The following is a 26,037-nucleotide window of genomic DNA, read 5'->3' as shown; positions in this document are numbered from 1 at the left end:
TGGTCGCAAGTTCAACATACACTCTAAGTTCTACCATTGAGTAGCAACTGCCTTTAATTTCCACTTTGAGTCCTCAACCCACTGATGTGCTCCAGCTGGCATCAGCCAGGAAAGCTTGCTTGCATACAAACTGCCACTCCAAAGAGAAAAAATAACTCTGCCTCCACCAAAACTCACCACAACCTTTTCATTTACATGCCAGGCAGATTGCTTAATTGTAAATGTGCAGCTGTTGCAGAACAATGACAGAAAACAATAAAAAAATTACTATAATTTGAGGAGTTGGGTGCTTTCTCCTGTATGTGGTGCAACCAAATTGTGTTTACAAAAGTTTCAAATAGAAGCCATGTTGAGCTGGAAATGGTGGCATAGCATATTTCCATCAGTGAGATGGGTAAAAATTTACAAGGATAAAAGAGCAGGGCTGACATATCATGAACATTTGAGGATTCAAAAAATTTTTCTAGTCTAAAAGTTACATCACAATCTTAATACTAGTACACTTAAAATCACGATTTGCCAAACAAATGCTATAAAAGTAAGCTAAAAAACAGAGATGCTGTTATCTTTTTAAATAAATGTCACAGTTCCTAAATATCCAATGAGAATTTTGTTGCACAAAATACTGCAAACCAGACAAGAAATCTAATTACACCAACTGTACATGAAGTAATGTCTACAACTGAGGTCAAAAAGTGCAATCCAGAATCAGATTTTCCAACATCCACCCTTTACAGCATCAGACGGAACAATATGAGTTGACTGCGAAAATCTGAACCAAGTGTTACCATGAGCACAGCGGTGCATAAAAGCAGTTTGAGTAAAACATACTGGTCCCACTGACAGGAAGTCAGGCCTAAAAGCAAAGGGATAGACTCAAGATTATTCATTTTCTTCAGCTGTTTTCTTCACCCCAACATCAGCACAACCACCCGTTTCACACGTTGCCCCCACACAACTGATTGCTTTGCCCCATCTCTGGACCTCCCTGCTCTGGCATGACTCCATCGTGGCCTTAGTCACCTCCTTTGCTTACCCTTCTCAGTCCCTCACACACATATACACACTTTCCCACACACAGAGCACATTTCACACATACAGACACTATCTCTTCTCCACCCCACCCAACCCCTGCCAATACTGGGGTCCCCCTAAGCCTGAGGAAAATGGTCGTCACGGAACCCCACTAACGGGAGGCCTCCCCTCAACCACAAACCAAGAGTAAAGAACAAGAGAAAGAGCACAAATGTATTACTGCTGCAATATTAGCTGATGGAGGGAACAGGGGAAGAGAAAGGGGGAGCGGGAAGGATGAGGGTTGTTGAATGGGGGGGACCGCAGTGTGAGCATCTACCCACAGAACACTCTCCCACATGTGGAGTCAATTAGGAACAATCTTGTTTTCTCCCGACCACTGCAAAAGAAAGGAGGGTTTTTCTGGGCCTCTGTGTGTGTGAGTGTACATAAGAGAGAGTGAGGTAGGAAAGAGAGTTGAGGGAGCATGTTTTTCTGAAAATCTGCCAGAGAGATAGGCCGGATATTCGGTTTTATATCAACCCATTTTAAGCACAAAGAGCCTGCATCTCAGCATGTCTGCTTGTTGTTTATCGTTAAATAAGCATGACTGGAGAAACTTGTGACATGATGGCAAACAAGAGAGCAGATGACACTAAGGTTCAACATCAATGAATGATGCACATATCTCAAGTGTGTGCGTGGGTGTGTCTGCTGTTCTGCATCATCACACCTATCACTGTTGTATGTGACTGGTAAGACAGGAGCAACACTGAATCTGCTGGGAAATCTAGACACACACAAAATCACAAGCCACTTCCTTGGTGTCAGACAACAGGAAGTCTCCCCTTTAAAAGATTCATGATTGGTTCTATTATTTATCCTCTTTCAAATTGTCGTGTTTAGACAGTTTTCATTATTCATCCGCTTCAAGATTGATGGCTCCCAGTCGGCTGGGCGGTGTAGTGTAAACAAGTGTCTACATCACTGTTGATTTATAGGAGCGAGATCAAAACGGCAGGCGCAAAACAAAGGTCCTTTGTTTTTCAAGTTTGCTTACTTAAAAAAGTAACTTTTTTTTACACTTTTGGAGGACGTTTGTGTGACTGTCAAGATTGACATGCTTTAACCTTTAGTGTAATGTGCAGGAATTAGTCCTCCTCACACAAAGTCCATCTTAAACACAGATGTGAAGGTAACCGTGATGCAAAAGAGTCTGAGTTAACATGCATTACAGTATGTGCATTACAGTGCACATAAATGTTCCCAATCCATCTACAGCATAACGTGCAAGCACAGAAAAGAGAACTAAACCTGATAATAACCATATCTCAATATTTGCTGTAATAAGTCTGGCATGTAACCAAGAGAACCTTTCACCCTCAGGCTCTGCAAGAACCCAGACTGCTGCTTTCACAAGAGGGCAGCCAGAGTGCATGAACCACACAGGAGAGAGATGCAAAGTGAAGATATGTGATTGTGTAAGCAAATAAACATGCTTGTTAAATTTTATGCTATGTGTTCAAGGATGAGTGAGTTTGAGGCCTCACCATCCCAAAGGAAAATTTTTGACTGGAAACTGGGTTTTGTCAGAACATCGATTTACCAGTCTCACCTACAAGACGCTTCGTGGCACCAAAGTAGAGGGTTAATGGAAAATATATTTATATAATCTAAAAAAGAAGGGAGTTCTGGGTGTTCAGAAGTGTTATTATGGTGAGGTATCTGCTTCCCACTGTGTACTAGACAGGAGTTGGTGAGAAAATCCTGTTCACACAAAGCACCAACCAGACAAGGATGTGTTTATGTGGTTTGATTAAAGGTGGACGGAAAGTTGGGACTTTTTTCTTTTCTTTTTTTTTAAATTAACATTAATTTGTGTTGGTAAGGATAAAGTACACCACTCAAAAAAGTAAAGGGAACAATTAAACAACACATCTTGGCTCTTAATGAATAAAATGGATCAATGGAAATCAAAATCATTGACCCACGTAGATCTGGATTTAGAATCGTATTCAAAATAAAGCGGAAAAATCACAGGCTGACCCAATTTCTGTGAAAATTCCTCAAGACAATTCAAAATGTGTGACCTCCACGTGCCTGTATGCATTCTCTACAATGTCTGGGCATGCTCCTGAGGAGACTATGGATGTTGTCCTGAGGGATGTCCTCCCACCCTTAGATCAGGGCATCAGTCAACCCCTGGACAGTCTGTGGTGCGACGTGGCCACTGATTTCAGAGGTTCTGGATTGGATTCAGATCTGTGGACAGGCAGGCCAGTTCATAGCATTTATACCTTCATCAAGCAGGAACAGCTGACACACTCCAGCCACATAAAGCCGAGCACTGTCATGCATCAGAGGGAACCTGGGCAATACCATTTTTTTCTGTCCGCTATCGATTTCGATACCTGCCAATACCGCGTACTGATCTGATGACTGTGTTATTTTATTAAGCGATCTATTAAATTTATAATTAAATAAATTATATTTATTATTGACTTTGATGTTTAATATTGTTACTGTCATTCAATGGCCTAGCCTAGCATAGGTTAAACTATAAAAAATGAAATTTATATATCAGATTAATCACAGCTTCATATTAATCATGATTAATCACCGTTCGTGACTGTGCCAGAAATATGCCCATTTTTACTGTACTGCATCAACACAACGAGCCAATGTTTACAAATGTTAAATGTTAACTAACCTTTACTTGGGTTTTTCTTCACTGTTCTACATGAGATTATCAGTTTAGCTGTAATAATAAGTACAATATTTCATAAAGTCTATACCTTAAAAAAACTCATTTGTGCCCCTTATTTCCTGGTCAGTGGTCTTGCCTGGCCCCCATCAAAACTCTTCTAGACCTGCCCCTGCATAGCTGAAATATACATACTTTCTGCCACCTATCAACCACTTTGTTAGAGACAGACTTAATATTTATGCATAAAATTCATGTTTATTAACACATGAAAACCATGATTGTCACAGAACTTTTGTAATTAAAACTCGAATCAAAGAATTTCTATTAAAAACTTGAAGTTGGATTTACAGTGAATGTTTTCCACAAAGGACAGGGACAACTAATCCTAAACTAGTCCTTTTCCAGCTGGTAGCTCTAACTATTCTTTTGTTGTGAAAATATGGACATGTATTTTGACATGATGTCCAGACACACTAGCTGGTGCATTTCAGAATAAAATTTCAAACCAAGAATTATCATACCAGTTTGTTGTATGTGCTAGTGTAAACTGTCTGGCTACATATTTTAAGTTCTTTCATACAATATAACTTAATTTAATTGTTAAAAAGGATTTTGTTTTGTTTTGTTGTCCAAATTTACATGTGCTTGGGAGTTCAGAGCTGTACAACTAATCCTAAAAGAGTGAAACCCCTTGAAAAACAGAGAGTGGCTAATTCCATCCTCTACAAACAGCTGCCGCTAAAGCTTCCTATAGTTTATGAGCAGAGGTATGAAGACATGGTTGAAAAGATGCTCTTGAACTGTATTCTTGCTAAATTTTATCAAAGCATGTCACAGACATTTCATTAGGGCCTCAAAAAACTGCATCTGTGAAAAATCAAATAAATTCTTAGTAGGTTGGACACGCCTACATTGCAGTTACATTTGCAGGAAGACATGAAGAGTAATAGTGGCTAATAATTTTGCATATAATCTGCTTCTGAGGGAATCAGATGTGAATAAATGAATAAATACAGTTAAAACATAACAATGCTGCCAAAGACTTCCTTTCACATTTTTTTATTTATGATACTTACTACTTCGTGCAACCCCTAAGCATGTTTATCATAGTGTTTGAACCAAAGGAATGAGAGGAAACTCTGTTTAATTTTCACAATAAAGGCCCATTTATGCTCCCTTTACGTACATAAACAGGGAAGTCCATTTAAGCATTTTCATATGTTGTTAAGGATGAACGTGTAATTTACTTGCCATGATTGTTAAGTTAATTCATCAACTAGTGGGCAGTGCTGAGTTCAGAGTTCACTTCTGCGATCTGACATCAGTTTCAGACACCGGTTGGCAGACCAAATTAGGCGAGTAACCAACACAGGAGACAGAAGAAACTGTCCGTCCGTCTGCGTATCAAGAATAAATGTGCCTTAAGATGTACTGTACAAAATGTGCTGTGTCAGCATCTTCTGCCCTCTTACATCCTCATTCTCATACATTCACCGAACTGTAGAGACATCAGTGAAGACAGTCCCCCCAGGTGAAATGAAAGATTGTGTTTTTTGTTTTTTTTAAACTGAGATCTAGTATGTATGTAACTGTAGTGCAGTTCAAAGTAATGATACCAAAAATTGGAGCTCTTTATCACACAAGTGAATAAATTTAAGCATGAAAAACAGTGATTTTCAGCTGATCCCACCTACCTGACTGATGGCAAATACAGAAAGAGCATCTTGTCTTTTACTGTCACAGAGAAAAATATCTGACAAATGGACTGTAAAAGTAAGTCAGTATGTGTGTGTTTTGTGTCTTCTCACCAGCTGAACATAGGCTACTTTATAGTCAGGCTGCTTAACCTTCTGGTTGAGGTGGTTCCTCTTCTTGTTAGAACCTACAAAACACAAAAACAGCTAGTTTTACCAAGAGAACAGACAAGAAATGTTATCAATTTGTGGCATCAGAGGGATGATGTCATTTATGTATAAATTGGAAATCTGAAAATATAATGTTAAGTCAAAAGACAATTCCAACTTATCTCTTTTATTTTTAGTAAAATACCTTGTTATTAAAGATTCAATGAATATAACTGAGCAATGCTGCAAATATCAAAGTTATTACGGTCAGGTTATTAACATCAGAGCTGATTACTGATTACTCCTCAAAATTAGAAAGCCGATAAAGCTAAAGCACAATCCTAACATCCATTTACCTGCATAAAAATTACATTACATTTATTATTTTTCTACACGTTGTTACTATTATTCATCTTCTTTATTTCCCTGTAGAACAGAAAACACTTGGTATGCATGCCTGGTAAAGCAGGACCTGATTTGTTTAATGAAGTAGTGCAGGTTAACCTCATCCCCACCTGGAGATGATGATTACATCATCCTCTTTCCTGTCAGACCTCTCCAAGTCTGGAAGATGGGGGACTTGGGGAGCTGTTGTGTGTGTATGTCTGTATGCACATGTGTGCAGGTCAGGAAAGAAGCTTTGTTTATATCTAAATCAAGAGGAAATGTTTTAATAAATCTTGAGGCACTTCATTCAAATAACTAAATCTTTATGTTATGACAACAGCTACTATCGACGATTGATAGGGACACCGCATCAAACGGTCCGTTTCTGGCTGAGACACTAATCTCAATAAGACCCTGGTGGTCAAGTCAACAGGCCCTCCGAGTAACTGCCATTGCCATGGGAACAGTTTATGACATGAAAAACAAGGGAAACATTCCACTGTAATGACTCATTTGTGTGAGTGTGTGTATGTATATGTGTGCGTGTGGTACTCATAGCTAGCACTCACTAGCCAGGCAGCCCACTGCTCAGGGAAAGCCCTAAGCGGGGCTGTAAAACACCCCCTCCACACCACCATGGGTAAGTGGAGGCCCCTGTGTGGGTGGGAGACCGAGGTAACAAAGTGTAAGTGCCAGAGTGGGTGTGTGCATGCGTTTGTGTCTTTTGGGTTGTTGAGGAAATCCATGGGGAAATGCTTCAACCTTTAAAAGAGCAAGGTAAGAATATGACATGTCAAAAAAAAAAAAAAAGACACACCCAAATAGAGTACACCTTAAAAAGAGTTTAAAAAGTTGTGTCTCTACTAGTTTGCATAGCCCTTCCCTAACACAGACTCACAGACAGAGCATTCATACAACACTCGCAAACGCAAGCACAATTTCTCCCACTTTGAGATTGCGGTTTGGCAGCAAGCTATCACGTTACAAATCCCAGACTGGAAAGGTAGCCATGGCAACACCTTCCAAAATACCCCTGCCGCACAAGGAGGAAAGAAAAGGTTGTTTGCACCCCTCACTCTCCTCAGCCTGTTCCCGTCTTTACACTGCCAATGGAGTGGAACTCCTGACGCAGACAGGGATACCTTCTCTGACGCACCTCGGGATAACCAGGGGCCCAGAGCCGCCCTTTCTTCTCTAGCCCACTTTATCCCCCAAATACTCACTGCTTTCCTCCAATTCACTTTACCAAGGGGCATTCCTTCCTCCCCTAGACTCTAATGACATAACCCTAATAAACAATGGTAATTGGTTCTCCACATTGCAGGTTAGGCCATGCTAGGCGCCTCTCTCCCACTTCCTCTCTCCATGACACTTTCTCAGTCTCTCCTCCAGAGGTAGAGGGGGGTCCTCTTCGTCCTTCAGGCAAAGCATATGAGCACCTTCAAGTCACTCAAATGTCCTCTAACGGAGTCCTGCCATGAGTTTGCAAATTCCCAGCGCTATAAGGAGCCTCCAAGTTAGCCCATGCAAACCTTTACTGTTTGTTCTCTCATAAAAATCCAGGAGGATTATTATTAAATCAAGAATATAACACAAGTCTTGGCTCTACAATTCTTGACAAGGGAGTAGGAACAGAAATTTGGCTTGGGACGACTGTGAAGGAGATGAAGAACTCGGGGCCCTGAAGCTGCGAGCGATTAGTATGTCCTTGTGTGGAGGGAGCATGGGGTGTTCTGGGACAGATGGAGGCTGGAGTGCTGTAGTAGCAGATTGTAAGATGAGCAGCTGCATGTGTTAAGGGAAAAGAAGAGCCAGGCGTGCTAACCACTACCACAACTAGCTGCTGGAAAACACTCCTGCATGTCAACTGAAGACCGTCTACATCGTAAGCTGAAATTGCTAATTGCTGCTAACCCCCACTGACAGCCTCCACAACAGGTAGACTTTGACTTTGTTTCTCAAAACACTCCTTTGTGAACTCCACACAACAAAACCAAAATGTCCTTGCCAAAACTAAAAAAAACTAGATTCAAGTTGCTCTAATCTTAAAAATCAGTGTCGGTGCTTTTTGAAAAACTAAAAATATGCAAACAACTTTCCAATGATTGCAACCCTGTTATATTGCGGTTTGTTCATTGATTCTTATGCATTCAGTTTTGTCTTCAATAGGACTAAATTTCTGCATTGGTCTGCAACAGAAGTGTAAAAACCCACTAATTATTTTATGCAAGCTACAAATTTTAATTTTTTATGGCTTGCCATGTGACCTTATATCAGGTCCAATCACAAAGACCCACACACCATCAGCACCAGCATGACTGAACAGAGGGAGGGCACCAGTCCTGGCAGCACTTTGATGGCAACCACCTCAAATTTGTATAAACGGTTATTATCTCTCTGTAAGAACTAATGCAAAGCTGTAAGTCACTTACCAAACTGTATCCTGGTACGAACAGCACCAACAGGGACGTTGTAGATCTTCTCCAAGTAGTTCTTGATGTCAAATTTCGTCATTCTGCCCAAACGTGTCCAGATAAAGAAAAAAAAGAGAGAAGCAGCTTTCAGTATTTGGGTTTCTGTGCCCTAAGGAGTCATTTAAATGCATTTACAGATACACACTTTCAAATTGTGTGGCTACAGTAGATTCAGGGATAATGTTTAAGGCTCCAGTTGAGTACTTGTAATGTTATATGATGAATCAGTACCCATTTAACACAACACTCATGTATGACATCCATACTGAAAAGATGCAATCCATTTCCAAACAGTATTCCCATAATCTCTAGAATTATATCATCTACCGTAAAGGACAAGACACTGTAAAAATTCACACTCAGCTCTTGTTGTTTGGACCATAAAGTAGAGAGGAGGAGAAATGTGAGTGTTAGCATTTATCCAATTAGCTGTCTGCGAGTATTGATCGCGCCCGGTGAAACCCTACACAGGAAGTAGACCTGGCACCAACTGATCTGGCGGTACAGCCAAGCAAAGGGTAGCCCACAGGGTAGCACTTGGAACAGATTCCTCTGCCCAGAGGAAGCAAGGCTTTTAACTTCTAATCAATCTAGCCAATTGGATTAGCCTGGAAGAAGGCACTTCTCAAATGCGTCAGACAAAGTGCTTAATAGCGACGCTGTGGTCTGACATGAGTGCCTCGGATATGGTGTCTTCTATCACCTCATATGTTTCTTTGACAGAGGAGGGGAGTGGGATATTCACAGTTGGTCAAAGTAAACAGCACAACACCTTGAGTTGTTGTAACTATGTTAAAGTGTGGCAAACATTTTCATGAGAAAATCCCATCTGTGAAAACAAAGACTCTTTGTTCTGAAGAATGATGTAATAGATGTTTCCATGCTGTACAAACAATTGCTCCTTCCTCTGAAACAGACTCTGGCAAAGCTGACAGTCATGTAGAACGAGAAAAGCTTCTACGTTGAGTGAGAAAGGTAAACTAATATTTATGATACTCGAGTAAGAATTTCCACATTTGAAGAAGGATAACCCTAGAATACGACAGTCTGCAAAACAACAACTTCGGACTTAAGAGAACTGAGTTTTCAATAAGCCATTTCTTTCAAAAGTGGTCCAGGGCAACATTGAAGAAAAGAGCTTCCTTAGTTTCCCTTTTGAGGTTATTTTACTTTATAATCGCTTTAATATTGAGTCATAAAGGTTAAATAAGGATTTAGATTCAATTTTTTTACGCTGCTAGTGACAGTAGTTCATCCTCAATGCTCTAATGACTACAAATGGTGGTCACAACCTCCCAGGAGAAGTAAAGCCAATGACCACAACAACATGAAGATGGCAATACATTAAAACCTGCTGGCTTTGTTGGAAGACAGTTTCTAATTAACACAATTCCCTGAGATAATTAGGTTAGTTTATCATAATAAAATGAACCGTGGGCATCTGTTCCACTAAGCAGAGACATCTACAGATGATACAATTAATCACCTTTTTCTCTTTCTGACGTTAAGTTGTTGCAGTCAGTTTTAGAGCCTCCATGTGTGATGTTAAGGTCTTGAAATGTGGTCCATTTTTGTAGTCCTGACTGTAAAAAACAATCTGCAACTGCTGCAGAGTAATTTGATGTAAATGCTAGTTGCACACTGGCTGATATTACAGGGTGTTTGTAGTTTTTATGTAATTTTCTTTGCATTAAAAAAAGGTAGCAAGAGCTACGTCTAAACCAGTAGCCAATATTCATTTTAAGCTTACAAACAAGAGGAACAATATGTGCATTCAACAAACTGCATGTCCTCGATTCCAACTTATTTGTTTTTCTCTGCCAAGTAAAAAGAAAAGATGTGTTTTCTGAGATGTGGCATGCAAATTAGCCTTTCAGCTCCATTTGCACCAAGCTCTCCCCTTAACCACCGTCTCACAGTGTGTGCCTGAGGGAAGTGAAGCAGAGCGGAGTGACCGGGGTACTTGAGATCATGAGGAAGAAAGACTGATTGCTCTCAGAGACGGGTTTTCCTAGAAAGCAGTGGCAGGAAACTGGAAGAGAGGAAAGTGGCTTGTGGACTGTGCAGAGTCATGTGGATCATTAGCAGAAGGAACACTGATCCTGATTAATGAGAAGAGAGTTTTCTAAGTGCATACTGCTTTTAGCACTCCAGTTATCCAGCAACCACAAACCAAGAGATGACATACATGAAACAAACCCAGGCACAGTCGTGTCTGTTTCTGTGCTTAGAGAATAGGTATAGCTTAAAGCTGACAAAACAAATAAATGGCAAACAGAACAAATGGGAAATGAAAAACCATCATGCGCACATGCAGACTCCATGTATCTACATGTGAAAATGGTTTTCATTTATAAATCATATTGTTTCTTACTTTACAATATCTGAAATACACGTTTGATTTGCTTTTTTCATTTGTAATAGAGACTTTATTTGTAATGGCAGCAGTGTGTTGTTTTCTCGCTGTTTAAAGCAAAACGATGTCAAGCCGTGCTTAAAATCAAAGTCATGAACTGCTGTATCTCAGCCCCCGGGTGCTCCAGGGCAGTTTCAGGCCCGTAATTGTGCGTAACAAAGATTGGTGTAGTTCAAAAAGAGTCTAAAGCAAAAAGTTTTCAGGTTCACAAACTTCCGTGGTGTTGCTTTGCCCTGTTAAACCCTAGGGTTTTTAAAGGTGTGATTCACCTAAACAGACCTACCCAAATTAAATCAACGATATCTCCACAGTTATCAGGTAAATATGCATAATATTGGTCTCAATGGAAAGCTAGGACCACACAGAATATAATTCCAATGTCAGAATCATTGCGAAAGGTCATATGCCTGAGCAAATTGTGATAAACCAAAGGAAAAAGAATTTTTTTTTCACCTAACTGTTTTTGTTTATTTTTTAAGTTTACACCGTGGAAAACATGATAGAAATTATTCTTTCCATAAAGACGCCCCTGCATGTATTCAGCAACAGCTTGACCACAACTGTACCAAGTTACATGAGAATTGCACAAAGCTCATAGATTTTATGAAGATTTTAGTGTGGATAGTACCAGGCAGACTATTTGGCCACTGGGATACCCAAACACTGCCAAAGCTTGTTAGGGTTTCTGGCTACAAAATACTGTGTGCATACAATTCATCATTTGTCCCTGGCATTTACTCACTAAATCATCAGTTTCTACCACTGTAGACAGTATAAAATCGATTAGTATAAAAACTGAGTCATGGTTAGTATTAGCAACGCTGAATATAACTACGTCTAAACCCCATTACTTCAGTAACTTTTTACACACATGAACTGGTACAAACAGCTGGTTTACCTGGTACCAAAGGGGTAATAACAGCACCACATACACCGGCAGACTGTGTTTTAAAAGGAGATAATTTAAATATATACAATTTATTGAGTAATTAAAATTTTAACAGAATTACTTTGCAACACTTTTTCTTCAGTTCAAGTTTTACACAATATTGTATGATCTATTCATAGAATCTTTCCTACACACCTGTTAGTACACATACATAACATGCATCCCAGTTATCATATCAAAGTGTAGTTTTCTCTGAACTCAGTCAACACACAAATCCTATCTTAGCTTTAAACTAAAACCTAGTCTGAGAGAAACCCAGGGTTGAAAGCTGGGGAGAAAATGTCAAGTTGAGAATGTACATAAACAAGGCTAAAGTTAGGCAAAGGGCGTGGTGCCTCCAACAGTGATGCAGGCTGTATATGATCATCATCCTAGTATAAATACCCATCTGACTCCACAAGCTAACCTTTCACACTTCAGCCTCTCAAGAAGAATGAAAACTGTCTCCAGCAACTGCTAATGCTAAAAGCATCGTTCCTCAGCAACTGGTATATATTTATATGCAAACACACATGCTGCAAAGATTCCTTGGCCTGGATGATGAAAGAACTCCAAACACAAAACCTAGAAGGGCATCAGATGACACAGATGATGGATTAAGTTCAATGATGGTCCGTTGTTGCCAAGCAGGTTTATGTCCGCCGCAGTGTCAGCCACACTGGCTTCATTGTCAGAAAACAGTCTTTAAAAAAGTGATATTGTTTTGCGATATTAAAGGAGAAAATGCAGATGGAAGATACAACACTTAAACGCATTGTGTGTTGAGAGAATAGATACATGGTTAGAATAAACTTGCCATCTCAGTTGTGCCTTGCTTCCGCACAGCCAACTCATCAATCTACAGATATACCTGCACAGCTCCATTAATTGCTTTAAAATGTAATCCTTCACCAGCAGTGAACCTGGATATTTCCTATGGGCTAATTCATCCTCAGCCAAGAAGATTATAAGTTATAAGTATCATTTCCAGTAGTTTAAGATAGTCCATTTACACCTGTGAGTATGAAAGCATGAGAGAAATAGGTGAAAGGGCACAATTGGGAGGGGGGGGAGAAAGCCAAAAAAAAGAGTGCAACAAAGGAGAACAACAGCGTTGGAAGTACTTGTATTGCAAATAAAGGATCCCCTTTATAGCCATAAAACAATACAAATATTACACAAGGAAAATTGACTCAAACAGATTTTGTACACATGTATGGTTGAATGAACATTTATAGTTGCTGAAAATCCTCTACAGGTGTTAAAAACTATGTCCCAGTGCCAGGTTGTTTGGCCCTTATTGAGAGAGGGGATATGTAAACAGCATTATCCACTAACAGATGCTGAAGTTGGATGTCAAATGTTGTAGGATAGAATAATAACATCTTAAAGTTGACTGCGAGGGATTAAAAGAACAAGTCAGCAATCATGAGTGTATGTGTAATGCTGAAGGGTACAAATCAGCACAGATCTGACTCAATAAAAATATTCTCAGAGTGGGAAGTCAAAATGATGTAGACCTTTTAATCTTGTTGCAACAAAACAAATAGTGTAGCAGATGGAGAGTGGGCAGCTGAATAAATATTGTGTGAAACACTATGTTGTCGATATCGTGTCTAGTTTCACATTTTGGTGAAATTACTGGACATAATGGTGATTCATGCTTTAAGAAAGATGTAGGCACTTCATGTCAGTCACTGCATATTTATGATCACTATGACAACACCTTGGTTGCAGCTTAAGCTTAATTTACACCTCCTCATTTAAGTCTATGATGTAATAATGGTATGACGGTGTGTCCTACACTGTAGCTCACATGCACCTGCTACGAAATTTAACTACACATAGCTATGACACACACCATAACAACTGTGACTGTAACTAATAGCCCCATTTAGCTCTGTTTAAAGATGGTGTTGCTTTAAACAAAAATCAAAACATGCAAAAGGCTTTAATAGTACCTACATTGGTGATAATATTAACCAGCCCGTTGACTCTGACGTCCCCTTATCACTTTGTCAATTTAATCAATTCAATTGTCATTCGCATACCACGGATGCCAGACCTATCTTCAACATTAACACAACTTTATTTGAAGCAACAGTTTTGCGACAACTTGTTCCCCATGTTTTCATATAGCTGTAGTAACCTACAGGATTTCCACTGTTTACAGTGGATGAGGAAACAAATTTGTGGCATTAAAAACCCTGCAGCCAAGAAGGGTGTTAGCATATTTATTACAGAGCAACAACACATACACATAAATGTGTACAATGGTTTAAGTCACAGCAGTCTGCTACAGATAGGCGCTTTGAAGATTTTGAGTATAAAATCAAGCCTAGTGCAGATCATTATAAAGAATAAACATGCAAAGAAAACAAAAAAAAATAAGGGTTAGCTTTTATCACAGTTTCCTGGCTTAAAAATTAGCTTTACTTTCAGTAAAGATTTTGAGTGACAAGCTTCCCCTTTGTGTTTACAATGAATCCACTTTAGAAAAGCTGCATCTTGTAGCAACCCATCTTGCACTGGCAGAAAGGCTTTTTATGTGGTTCTTTGTTTGGTATAAAATGAGCTACATCTACTTTGAGACTTTCTGTATTACCTTTTTGGGTTGGTGAATGAGGAATAAGGATTACCATAGAGTGATAAGGAAAAGGATGCAGCAACATAGAAATGATGCAGTTTGTAGATGGTAGGTGTTTACTGCATTCTGGAGAACTCATATTTATTTATTACTACATCAGTCACAACCTGGCCCCCTCTTCTTTTAGGTTGTGTCATGCTACCCCTGAAAAACCAGTTTAACAATGGCAAACTCTATCAAAGTTCACACGGACATTAATTTATTGACAGAACTCACTGACTGAGATGCTCTTGCATTAGTTAATTTGTTTTTCTTTTTAAAAAGTATATTAAAAAAGTATTAAAAGAGCATGCTAAGCACAGGAAAAATTCTAAGACAAACAGCAGCTTTTTATCATCACAGACTGAAAAATAGGACAACTTTTAACTATAGTCGTGGTTTGAAAAGAGCAGGAACACTCCTCTGAAACTGGTAAATTTGTTTCTTTGACATGTAATATTCTTTCTTCTAATAAATCTTGCAGACGTCACGTGCAACCTTTGTAAACACACTATGCAAACATATATAAACACTGAGGGCACACCGAATACTGCATACACATAAACAGCATATGCACACACACAACATCAAAGTACACTGTGTCAAGAGTGGCTTAGTGGTGAGAATGAAACAGGAGAGTTGTGTTCTGTGCAGGATGAAAGGCAAAAGAAAGCCGCTCCTCATTGTTAGCCTACCCATTGTCAGGTTGGGTTAAGATATGCATACTTTAACCCTCCCATATAAGCAGACAAAGCATCCACAGAAGTTGTGCAATGCCAAGTATCAAGATCATAATGGAAGACTTTGTTTCGAGGGAAAGCCATTAAGGAACCTGAGATTTAAGGAGAGAAGAGACAGTTGAGAGAATGAGAGTAAAAGAGCAGCGTGTGAAGGAAGAGATTTATTGTTTGGGTTTTGATCCTACAATAAAACAAAAATAGATCAAAGACCACGGGCTTCATTTATAAAGCTAAACGTACAAAAACCGGTGTACATCAATTACAGTCCACTTTTGGGGTTTATAAAAACAATACTTGGTAGGAGAATATCCCGACCTCTATGGCAACTCTAATCCTGCCGTACGCATAAAATCTGGAAAAATGGGAAACTATGCCACCAACGGCAGAAGAATAAAACCAAAGAAGTTATGTGACATTTGTGCAAAATCAAATATTACTTTTCACATTTCGTGTTATATATTAAAGCTATTTATGAAAAATAATAAAGAGGCATATTTAATATTGATACTACTGGGACTGCATGTGGTCACACACACAAAAAAAAATCTTGTTGTCGTTAGGAAACAAAACATACATGTTATTTTGGAACCCATTCACATAGCACGTGGTCGCTGTCCAAAAGTGCTCGTCACTTAGGCTACGATCAGAGTATTTGCCCCACCTGTAGCTGTTCAAAAAATTTAGTGACAGTTGGATTAAAATAAAAAAAAAGGTATGCACCCAATGCATAATGATGCAAAATAGTTTAGGCACATGGGAGACTTCAGAGTGAGCAGCTTTTCAGAGACCAGCAAGACTTATTGGCTCACGATGATAAATGAGCTAGTTCCGACTGCTCCGTGCTCTGCTCTTGGACCTCTGTGATGCTTTGCTTTCGGCATTACAGAGACAAACCAGAAGCAACCACGCTGAGTAAGCCCTCTGAAAGTGTTGACAACACTGGGTTTTTGTCATCCGGCACCTTCCAGAGGGAAATCATAGCCAACGTTCAGCCATATTATGCCAGATGTGTTCAACGGTATTATTCAATTCAACTTTTTTTGTATAGCACCAATTCACAAAAACATCATCTCAGGGTACTTTACATACAGTCATTTCAAGCCAATCCATTGTCACCCAATCATACAAGCCAATTCATGACAAATAAATTATAGCTAGTTAACAGACTGCATCAAAACTAAACTTCAATTCAGTTCCCCATATTGAGCATGCCAGAGTGGAAGAAGAAAAACTCACTTTTAACAGGAAGGCAAACCAGCCTGGTTTGTCACAGCAGTACATTAATTTTCCTCACACTGTAGGTGAACAGGCAAACAAAAAATGCAAATTTGCAGCAATGTCCGGCTTCCTCAATGTAATTGGTGCTATTAACTGCACTCATGTTGCAATAAGGACACCTGTTACCACAGTATGAATCTGCTGTCATTAACCGAAAGTATTATCATTCTCTAAATGTCTAAATCATATGTGATGCAAACATGTTGCTCACCAACGTAGTGTATCGTTGGCCTGGATCTGTGGGTGCAGACTCGAGTGTGGAGCTGTGCAGGATGGCTGGCTTCTAGGTAAGGACTATTCATGTAAAATGTGCTTTTTAACACTACTGCAGTACCCGTTCTCCAACCTTGCAGGTGACGGTCAGGAAATAGTGGCTGCTCACTCCTTTTCCCAACTCGCAGAGAGCAGAGGAACAAACCTACGCCGTTGCACTAAAGAGGAATGTGCCACAACCACCAGAGCCTAGTTTTGTCCCTGACCTCGAACCCCATCCCCTCATGTTTGAGCCAAATGCTGCTGCTGTATGTCAGTGTCTAGAAGTGATGCAATGCTTTTGAAACACACAAGTGGCAGAGAATTTTTTTTTTATTTTTTATTCACAATGGGTTTTTTAAGTGTCTTTTTTGTGTCCGACACGGCAGTCTTTATTTCCAGCAACTCTGGCCACCTCTTTAATGGTGCTGATTGTGTCCCTCTGCACATGCTCACATCCTTGTGAGAACACGGCTGATACGGCTCACCCTTTCCAACCACAGCTGCAGCACTGCTGACCCAGCTGGAACACCCAGGAACTATAAAGAAGTAGTATTTAACACTAAATAAACTGGAGTCATTTACATCCCAATTGTGTCTGTACATGTTCATTTTATGATTTGAAACAAATAAATAAATTACCAGCATTATTTGGGGCCTCTGGCACATTTGGTTTCGGCATGTCCTGCCTCCATCACAACTCCACTCAAGAGGGACTCCCCAACTATCCCCGCCAGCTTTTTGTCTGTGGGGGTGAGCTGCAGTGTTCCCCTTCTTTTACCTGTGATGCACACTCCTCCTGTGGAGAGCGATGCGCGTTTTGCTTCCACTTTAATGTCTGACAGCTTTTTTTTTTTTTTTTTTTAACTCTGAAACCCTTCGGCCCTCTGATGACAGGGCACTTACAGCATCTGCCACCGGCTGCCACTCCGCTGCCTTGCTGGATTTGGTGATGCCCATGCCGTGACCACCAAATAAAACCTTTTTATATTTTGCAACATGGTCCATCAGGATATCAATCTTGCATTCTGAAAATTTCTCCTTCTTTGCTCTTTTCTCCTCCTGAGCCATCATGGAGACAATATTGATGAATATTTATCAACGGCGCTCAGCTGACCTTTTATAGCCACAATATGGGCAGGACAAGGCGCTCTCTCATGTGCGCCAACTTTAGAGTTGATTCTGATTTATAAACGGAAACAGGCTTAGGACGTGTGTGCACACTCTTGTAGAACTCCAGAAGTGTTTGTGTGCTGCATTTCCTGTTTAACCTATATTCACCACCTTTAATGATCTTTCCTACACACAGTTTTATAGATGAGACCCCAGCTAATAAGGAGTCACTTAACTTCTCTCAGAGAGGTCAGTAAGGCTAATTACACTCATCTAATGGCTGTTTAAATTACTTCAAATATGATTAATTAAAGTTTATTAGCTTTATCCAGGAGTAGGCAAGCTCAAGCCTTGAGAGTCGCCGTCCTGTAAGTTTTAGAAGTTTCAAAACATCTGATTCAAATGAACAAGTCACTGAACATAACTTAATAAGCTATTGGATCCATGTAATTTGAATCAGGTGTGTTGGAGCTGAGAAACATCTAAAACCTGCAGGACAATGGCTCTCCAGTACTGCCTACTTCTGACCTAAACGACCTAGTTTCTTTTATTAAGTAGCGTGCTGAAAAGAAACATTGAAAAGTATGTTTTTACACATGTTCTTAGCAGCTATGATTCATTTTATTTGTGCATCGCTGCGCTATATGTAAAATACTGAGGCATGTGTATAAGGTATATATAGCATTGCTCTAACCGAGTGATCCTAAACCCTTGTCCTCATGGCCCACTATTCTGCAGGTGTTAGATGTTCCACTGCTGCAACGCACCTGAGTCACATTAAATGGATCTCTGTAAAAACGCTCCACAAGTCTGCTATTAAGCCGTTAATTTGAGTCAGGTGTGTTGAAGCAGGGAAAAGTGGAATGTCTGCAGGACAGCAGGCCTTGAGGACCGGGGTTGGGGATCTCTGTTGTCCTTCAGCTGATCTGCACACGCTGAGCAGCAAGACTCCTCTCGTCTGTATGAACTAGCAAAGAAGGTGGCTGGAGCGAGTTTGCAAGGACATTGTTTTGGTGCAACTGCAGTTTGTAAAGGGCTTGTGCCATTGACAATCATGGCATCGTTTGATCAAACAAGTAATGAGGTGTAGGACAAACACAAAATTCAATGGTGTGTTCTTTCTTTGTGTGCGTCAGTAATGGCCTCTAACCCTGCCAGGTGAGGTCCAAGAGGTGTGCGTGGGTGTAAACCTAGAAATTTGATGATGCTCTAAAACAGAGAGGAAATGCTTGCATAGCACAAAAGGTTCGAGAACAATCATAGACAAACAAATACTTCCCTCCAGCAGGTAGAAACAGAATTACGAGATAACGCCGGCCAGGTGGTTCAAAGAACAAGCGCCAAAAAGGGATTGGTTTTGGATGTGTAGCAAAGCGTTTAAGAAAAGCACAATAAACAGCAGAGCCCAGGGTGGGACAGAAGAAAAGGACAAAGAAAGTTGTGCAAATGCCAGAAAAGAGCAAGTCTAAAAATGGATGAAAAATAGAGACGAGCAACACAGATCAAGGCGAACCGCTGAGGATATCTAGCTCTCAGGTATCATTAAGAAAAAGGCCAACTTGTGTTATTGCCCTGACAAGACAGCGTTACCACTTCTCATTAACAGCTGCTCAGCCAAAGAATCCACCCACGCTTTCACCGCCTACCATCAAGAAATTCTAACTACAACAGCTTTCACTGCCATTATGACTCAGACTTATCAATAAGCTGGGAGTGGGAGTGATATTTAGTTTGTGTCATTGTCTCTCTGCATGTGTCCTCTTACAACATTATTTGCAAGATTAGACAAAAACAACAATGTTTTAAGCACACACTGAGGCCCCAGCATCCTATCAATCAGCTGCACACCTCTCGCAGGCATCAAAGACTGCAAGAAAAAATAACCTTACACACCCTTATAAAACACACACGCACCCTGCACTTACCCACTTTTGTGGATGAATACACAAAGGCACACACCATTCTCACAAACTAACTTACCCACACTGACAAGTGTGCACACATACATACACACACAATTACATAAGCACCCTAGGAGTTTGGCAGAGATGAAGCAAAATTCAGAGTGGGAGGCCAAGCACCTGGATGAACAGATTATGGTCTAAACCCCACCAGAGACACATAGATGATCTGCTGCAAACTTCAATTTTTCTCCTCGGAGTGAGTTCTGGGCCTCTCTTCGCCTGAGGAGCAATGCTAACCCCAGTAACCTTGGCTCACAGATGTGGTCCAAAATCAGCTCATCACTGCTGGTGCTGACTGATAAGGACCTCCTAAAGTGCTTCATGATGACATCTGTATCGTCCAATCTCATCAAACTAACACTAGACATACACATTCACCAGGACATATTATCCAGGCACATTCATCAATGGAGCATTAAAAGTTATGAGGTAGTCAAGTGGTTGAAATATTGCATGTACCATTAGAGTTTTGGGGACTGATCAGGAACATTTTGCTCTTCTCATCACTGTAGATGTTAATATTGGCTCCTTTAGGTGACTGATGTTTGACTTCTTTCTGTCTACACCTTCATCTGAATTTCAACTACAGAGCCAAATAAAAAACCCTTCAGACATCACCACCTAAATCACTCCCAAAGACAGCCTCTTATATGTCATCACTACAGCTTCAAAACATAAAAAAACAACAGTCAGATGTCAGTACAAACTGTCTACACTACTTAAGACTGAAATCTGTTTTCCATTTTTGAGGCTGTCCCACCACCTGGTGGTCATAATATACAATTCCAAGTATGTAATTAATGTCAGAGCCTGTAAAAACAAATTATAGCGAACTAAACGGTAAAACATGTGTTTATTATTCCATTCGTTTGCTTGAAACTACTATGCTCCAACAGAAGCAACAACCTTAAATTAAATAAACTGGTAGACAACACAGAATGATGCTTATTAGATTTGGCTTTTAACTTTTTTTAAGAAACCTTTGCTTTTATAACTGGTGTAGAATAAATAATAAAAATAAATAACAAGCAGCTTTAAGCTTTTGTGTGTCACTTGCATTTTCCCGACCTCACTGCCCACCTGATACATATTGATCTTCTGTTTCTAAAAGGTGGTGTTGGAAAATGTTTAGAAAAGTGTTTTTGCAGAACATTATGATGTCACAGTGAAGCTGACATTTGAGCTTTTGGGATACAACATGTCATCACTTCATCATTTTTACCCTGTTAGACATGTGTGTTAAATTCTATCTTGAGTTATGGCACACAGTAACCTTGATCTTTGACCATCAAAATGTAATAAGTTCATCCTTCGGTCTTAGTGGATGTTTCTGGCAGATGTGATGACATTTCCTCAAGGCGCTCCTAAGCCACTGCGGTCATGAAATTGGGAAGGATAAACTGATGGACCAACACATGGATGTACTTACACAAACAACCAAAATGCATACAGCATTTTGCCCACAGCTCTAGCTTATGTGTAAGAATGAAAACAAGGGGGCAAGTATATACCAGATTACTATATACCTGTCTTTTAACAGCAAGACGGCAAAAAAGATTAACATATACAAATAAGGTACATAGCATTCTGTTCCCTGTCATGAAGAAGGAGGGGAGGAAAAAAACATATATAAGTCACACAGGACTATAAGTCACATTTATTTAGAAATTTATTTAACAAAATCTGTGTTGTTAAATAAATTTTAACATGTATTTTTTTGTGTAATCCTAACACTAACAGTTATTCAGCTTCATAATAGCATAAAGAACATACTTGGGAGGCTGAATAGTCTAAATGAACATAACAAGCCAGCAACTCCAATAAGCAATTTACCAGTAAGCAAGTTAACCAAGCTCCCGATCTCATTTCAAATCACATCACATACCACATCCATCAAATTCTTCTTCCTCTGTGTTGTTTCTGACTACTCTGCCAACTGCTGCTTGATTACTATCTTCGGCTGAGCATTTTACTACCTGCCGTTTGTAATCTGCAGAATAGGATTTTCCTCTTGGGGGCATTTTGTTTGTGCTCAGTCTCTCTCAGTTATCTTCAAGTTAATGTACGTACATACGTACCTACACATATACATACATACATACATACATACATACATACATACATACATACAAGATAAAAATATGTGTTTAGCCAGATCATCAGTTTTATAAGAGTTTCTTCATCAGTGCTGATTGTTTAACTTCAGTCATCAGATCTGGTGGTTTTATAACAGATAATATCACCATGGAGACGTATGGTAAGATGATGCTGTATAAATTCTGCATCATGATCTAGAACATGGTTGATATTATGCAGAAGAACATGAAGTATATTACATGCTGCATTTACTGACCACTGGACATCTGATGTTTACCCAAGGGAAGATCAGTTAACACTAAATATTTGTAAGCACTGGCTATTCTGCTGATGAAATACAGTAAAAACAAGCAGCTTTCAGGAATAGTCTCGAATGGTGATACCCTATCAGAACAGAATATTGAGCATATATTTTTTTTTATACAATGTCGTAATACAGACTCGTTTCTTTCTACGCAGGTCTCCCACTATTGTTTGTCTCAGACCAGCAGCTATGTTTTGCCGGGTGTATCCTGAAAAAAAGGAGTCTGGAGACATTTCGTTTTCACATTGAAATTGGCTTCATATAGGGCTCTATGGTGCGGCTTGACCACAGGCCCGTCATGGTGGCGAAACATTGGATCTACTAATATGGGGACAAGGTGGCACTGATACGTTTGTCCAAATTGTTGATCAGTTTCTTAAATCCCTGGTTTTTCACTGTGTTAATTGAGCACTGGTCTTTGGCGATAAAAAAAAAAGTTATGTTTGTTTATAACGTTTGTTATCGCTTTGTGTCTCTGGGAGCTGGTGGATTATTTAGTCGCGACTCACAAAATTGATTTTTCTATTCTCTTGTGTCGCGTCACAAGCAAGCCCCCGTGTGCACGTCTACATGAACGAACGCAACGTTTCACATGCACTAATGTCGCCTGTCGCTTGGCTGGAGGAGTTATTAGTTTATTTCACAAGCTGACGAACGCCTCACAACATGGAGGTACCGCTGTTTGACACAGATTTTAGGGTAACGTGGATTTATGGGCATGAGCTTACTACACTGAAATGACGTTTTAATGGCATGTGCATGCATAGAAAGCAAGGTTGGGATGTTTCAAAGGGTAAGATGAAATGTTAGAACACAGGCTGTGCTATGTATCTTTATCATCATCATCATCATCCCAGTATTGTGAGATAGATTTTTTAACAAAGAAATGATAAACTAATAGACCATCTTGGTGAGAGCTGAAGGAAACAATTTTATGTCTCAGTAAATTGTCATGTCACCTGCAAACACTGCAAATGTCATAAAAATGCTTGAAGGAGTAGGAAAATTTACAGATGATAGACTGACAAATAACATTTTTTTGGTTCTTTTTCTTTGCACATTTAAGAAATATAGACAGATGTGGAACAAACAGCCACTGCTGGGATCAAATGCAACTCCGGGAGAGTATGACTTCATCTTTTTAGGGGAAAAGCAATTTTTCTTAAATCCAGGCAGTTTAATTCGATACAACACAGATACCCATTAGCCACACTGGTGCAAAGTAAACTTGAATCCAATTACCTAAAACATGCATTAATAATTTAGAGCAAATATACTCTGCCAATAGACCTCCGGCTCATTCGAGTTGAGCCAGACCTCTGCAAAATCTATCACTGGCAATGGGTGCACAATGCATGCCAGTTAGATTTGTGTCCAACTTGATCCTGACTTGCTCTGACATCTTGACGACGTATGCAACGGTAATTTTGTGAGATCAAGGCAGCTGCACTTCAGGCGCCAGTTGTGGTCTTCCAACTGCGTAAATGATGGGAAATGTCTGGCTCTCGCCTAAACTAACAGCTGATTGGTTTTGATGTCAGGACACAGTAATGTTTATTTTTTTAAAAGAAATTTCATACTTGCTGAATAGGATTTTTTTTTTCAATTACTTACTTAAAAAATTGCTTGTTTAGTCACAGGAACATTCACTGCATACATTATAATTGGCTGTACAGACCAATTTGCACTGATATTAATATTGTTTTAATAATCCAATTAGGAGTTTAAACAAAATACTTCTATTGATTTAAATTTAATACAATATTGATTCATATCGATTCACGGACACACCTGACTTAAACTAATGAGTTATTGTGCAGATCCTTATAGGCTGTTGGATCCATTTAATTTGAGTCAGGTGTGTTGGTGCAGGGATGCATGGAAAACCTGCAGGATTGTGGCTCTTGAGGACCGACGTTGGACACCCCTGGTCTACACCATTGTCAGACTTTCTGAGTCGTATTACAACTTTAAATGGATCCAGCATTCTTTGTAGGTTTTAATAACATCAACACATTATCTGAGATCTGAACTTTAAGAATATTTAGTGATTACACTGAACGAAATGGTTTCACCTGGACATATAAAAACTTTAACTTTTTTTCTGTCCTGAATGTTTTATTGGGTTTTTTTTTGTAATTCTAGTTAATTTCTGAAGTTGAGGGAACCGGATAATGCATTTGGTTACAGAATTTTGTTTTCAGGAAAATGTTTTTACCGTCTTGTGCCTGCTCTAATTTCTTGCAGTGGAAAAGCAGCTACTGATGATTCTACGGTTAGGACAATGAAAAGGAATATTTGTGAGCAATAACTTACTCCATTGGAACACGAAACTGAACAGTGTCAGGAGGCTGTTCTTTTCCCGGCCTCACCAAAGTCAGGAACCAGTTGGGTCTGAAGATCCTCAGCTGGGGATTGCCCAGCTGGTAGAGAGGGTGTCTGAGAAAAGACAACAATAAAAAATAACATTCACAAAAATCCTGTGATACTTAGAACAACACTAGTGGTAGAGAAAACATTTCAGTTGTGCGGGTGTTTATGTTTTGTTGTGTGCTTTCATTCATTTGCTGTGGGCTAATGTTGATATAAGCACAGATTTAGAAAAACAAATCTGAATAAATTGCATAAAATAATATCTCACAAGATATGATAATTACCTTTGGTTGCTACATACCATTTAAAACATGATGGGCAGCATAATGTTTTTACCTAACAAACTACATGAATGTAATGGCTGTTGCACAGTGGTTTCAATCCAGTTTTCCCACCCAGTCAACACTGAAAACAGTTCATGTGTCATTGTATAAGTGTAAAGTGTACGTTATTTGACAAAATGATTTGTTTTATTACTTTATTGTATGCATTAAAAAATGCATGCTATGCTGTATATGATCAAGAAGGATTACTGGAAAGAAAAAGGCAACACCTTCAAAGTGTTTGGTAGCTAATAAAGAAAGAACCTGATAGCCCATAGAAAAAACATAAAACTACCTTCAAAATTTAATAATAGATTACATGCACTAAATTCTGTCAAACACAAAGTTTTATATTGACCGAGTTAACTGTGTACTTATAGTCCATCTAATCATTCTTTGTCTTACGTAGTTTTTAGATGGTTAGCATGACATTTTTCTATATCTATATTAAAATACATTTAATCTGCAGTGCAGTTTAAGTGAACACAAGGGGTAAAATAATATTAGTGTAGCTTGTTGAGATATAAAAAAATAAATAGAAATATGACTGAGTTTACTGTTAATTCCATTGATCCACACCATTGTAGCACCTAGCAACACAAATCCCTGCAACAGTACTGCCAGTAACACTTACTTATAAACCCTGCTTAAATTCAGACGTGAGAATAACATTTATGCTCTCGAGAATAAATGTAGATAAATCTGCTTTGCATCACTTTTACTGACATTAACAATTCCTGCAACACAGGGTACCACTACACTAGCTGCATGCTAAATGCCGATTGTTTTTAGCATAGTTTGCTGTTGTTTGAATAAATAAATATAATAAACTAGTTAGAAAGTAAACATAACCGCGTCAATTTGCGTATAATAAACACGAAAACTGCATGTGTTCAGAGTCACAATGAGACACAGAGGACAAGGTCTAGGAACCTTAAACATGCTAGCCTTAGCTGGTTTTGCTAGGTTATTCAATACAAACATAGAGCCAATAACTATGCCGAACTAAAGTGTCCTTTCCCGTTTGCATGCTTGATTTAAAAAAAACTCTTGTTACTTACAACAGTCTCGTTACTGGCATTACTGAAGCGGTTTGTTTGGAGACATAAGCTGATGGCTCCTTGTTTTGTAGCTGCTCAAGGTTGACAAATGCTACACGTGCATGGATCTACTTCCTGGATTTTTACAGTGCGCAAG

At 39.3% G+C, this 26,037-nt stretch overlaps 1 protein-coding gene across 3 annotated transcripts in view; it reads right to left on the bottom strand.

The window, feature by feature from the left end:
* The window catches only part of mrpl23 (mitochondrial ribosomal protein L23), a 53,600-nt gene extending 27,563 nt beyond the window's left edge, over positions 1–26,037 (bottom strand). For all 3 annotated transcript variants that reach the window (XM_041997733.1, XM_041997734.1, XM_041997732.1), the window contains exons 1-4: positions 25,902–26,037; positions 24,461–24,583; positions 8,385–8,467; positions 5,530–5,603 (exon numbers count right to left, since the gene is read on the bottom strand). In XM_041997733.1, the coding sequence (XP_041853667.1) occupies positions 5,530–5,603; positions 8,385–8,467; positions 24,461–24,583; positions 25,902–25,921 (300 nt within the window). In that variant the 5' untranslated portion in view covers positions 25,922–26,037. The remainder of the gene's footprint in view (positions 1–5,529; positions 5,604–8,384; positions 8,468–24,460; positions 24,584–25,901) is intronic.

The sequence above is a fragment of the Melanotaenia boesemani genome, chromosome 10, assembly GCF_017639745.1.
Source record: "Melanotaenia boesemani isolate fMelBoe1 chromosome 10, fMelBoe1.pri, whole genome shotgun sequence".
NCBI classification, from domain to species: Eukaryota; Metazoa; Chordata; class Actinopteri; order Atheriniformes; family Melanotaeniidae; genus Melanotaenia; species Melanotaenia boesemani.
Note: the sequence above shows the minus strand (reverse complement) of the source record. Positions and strands in the feature narration are given on the sequence as shown.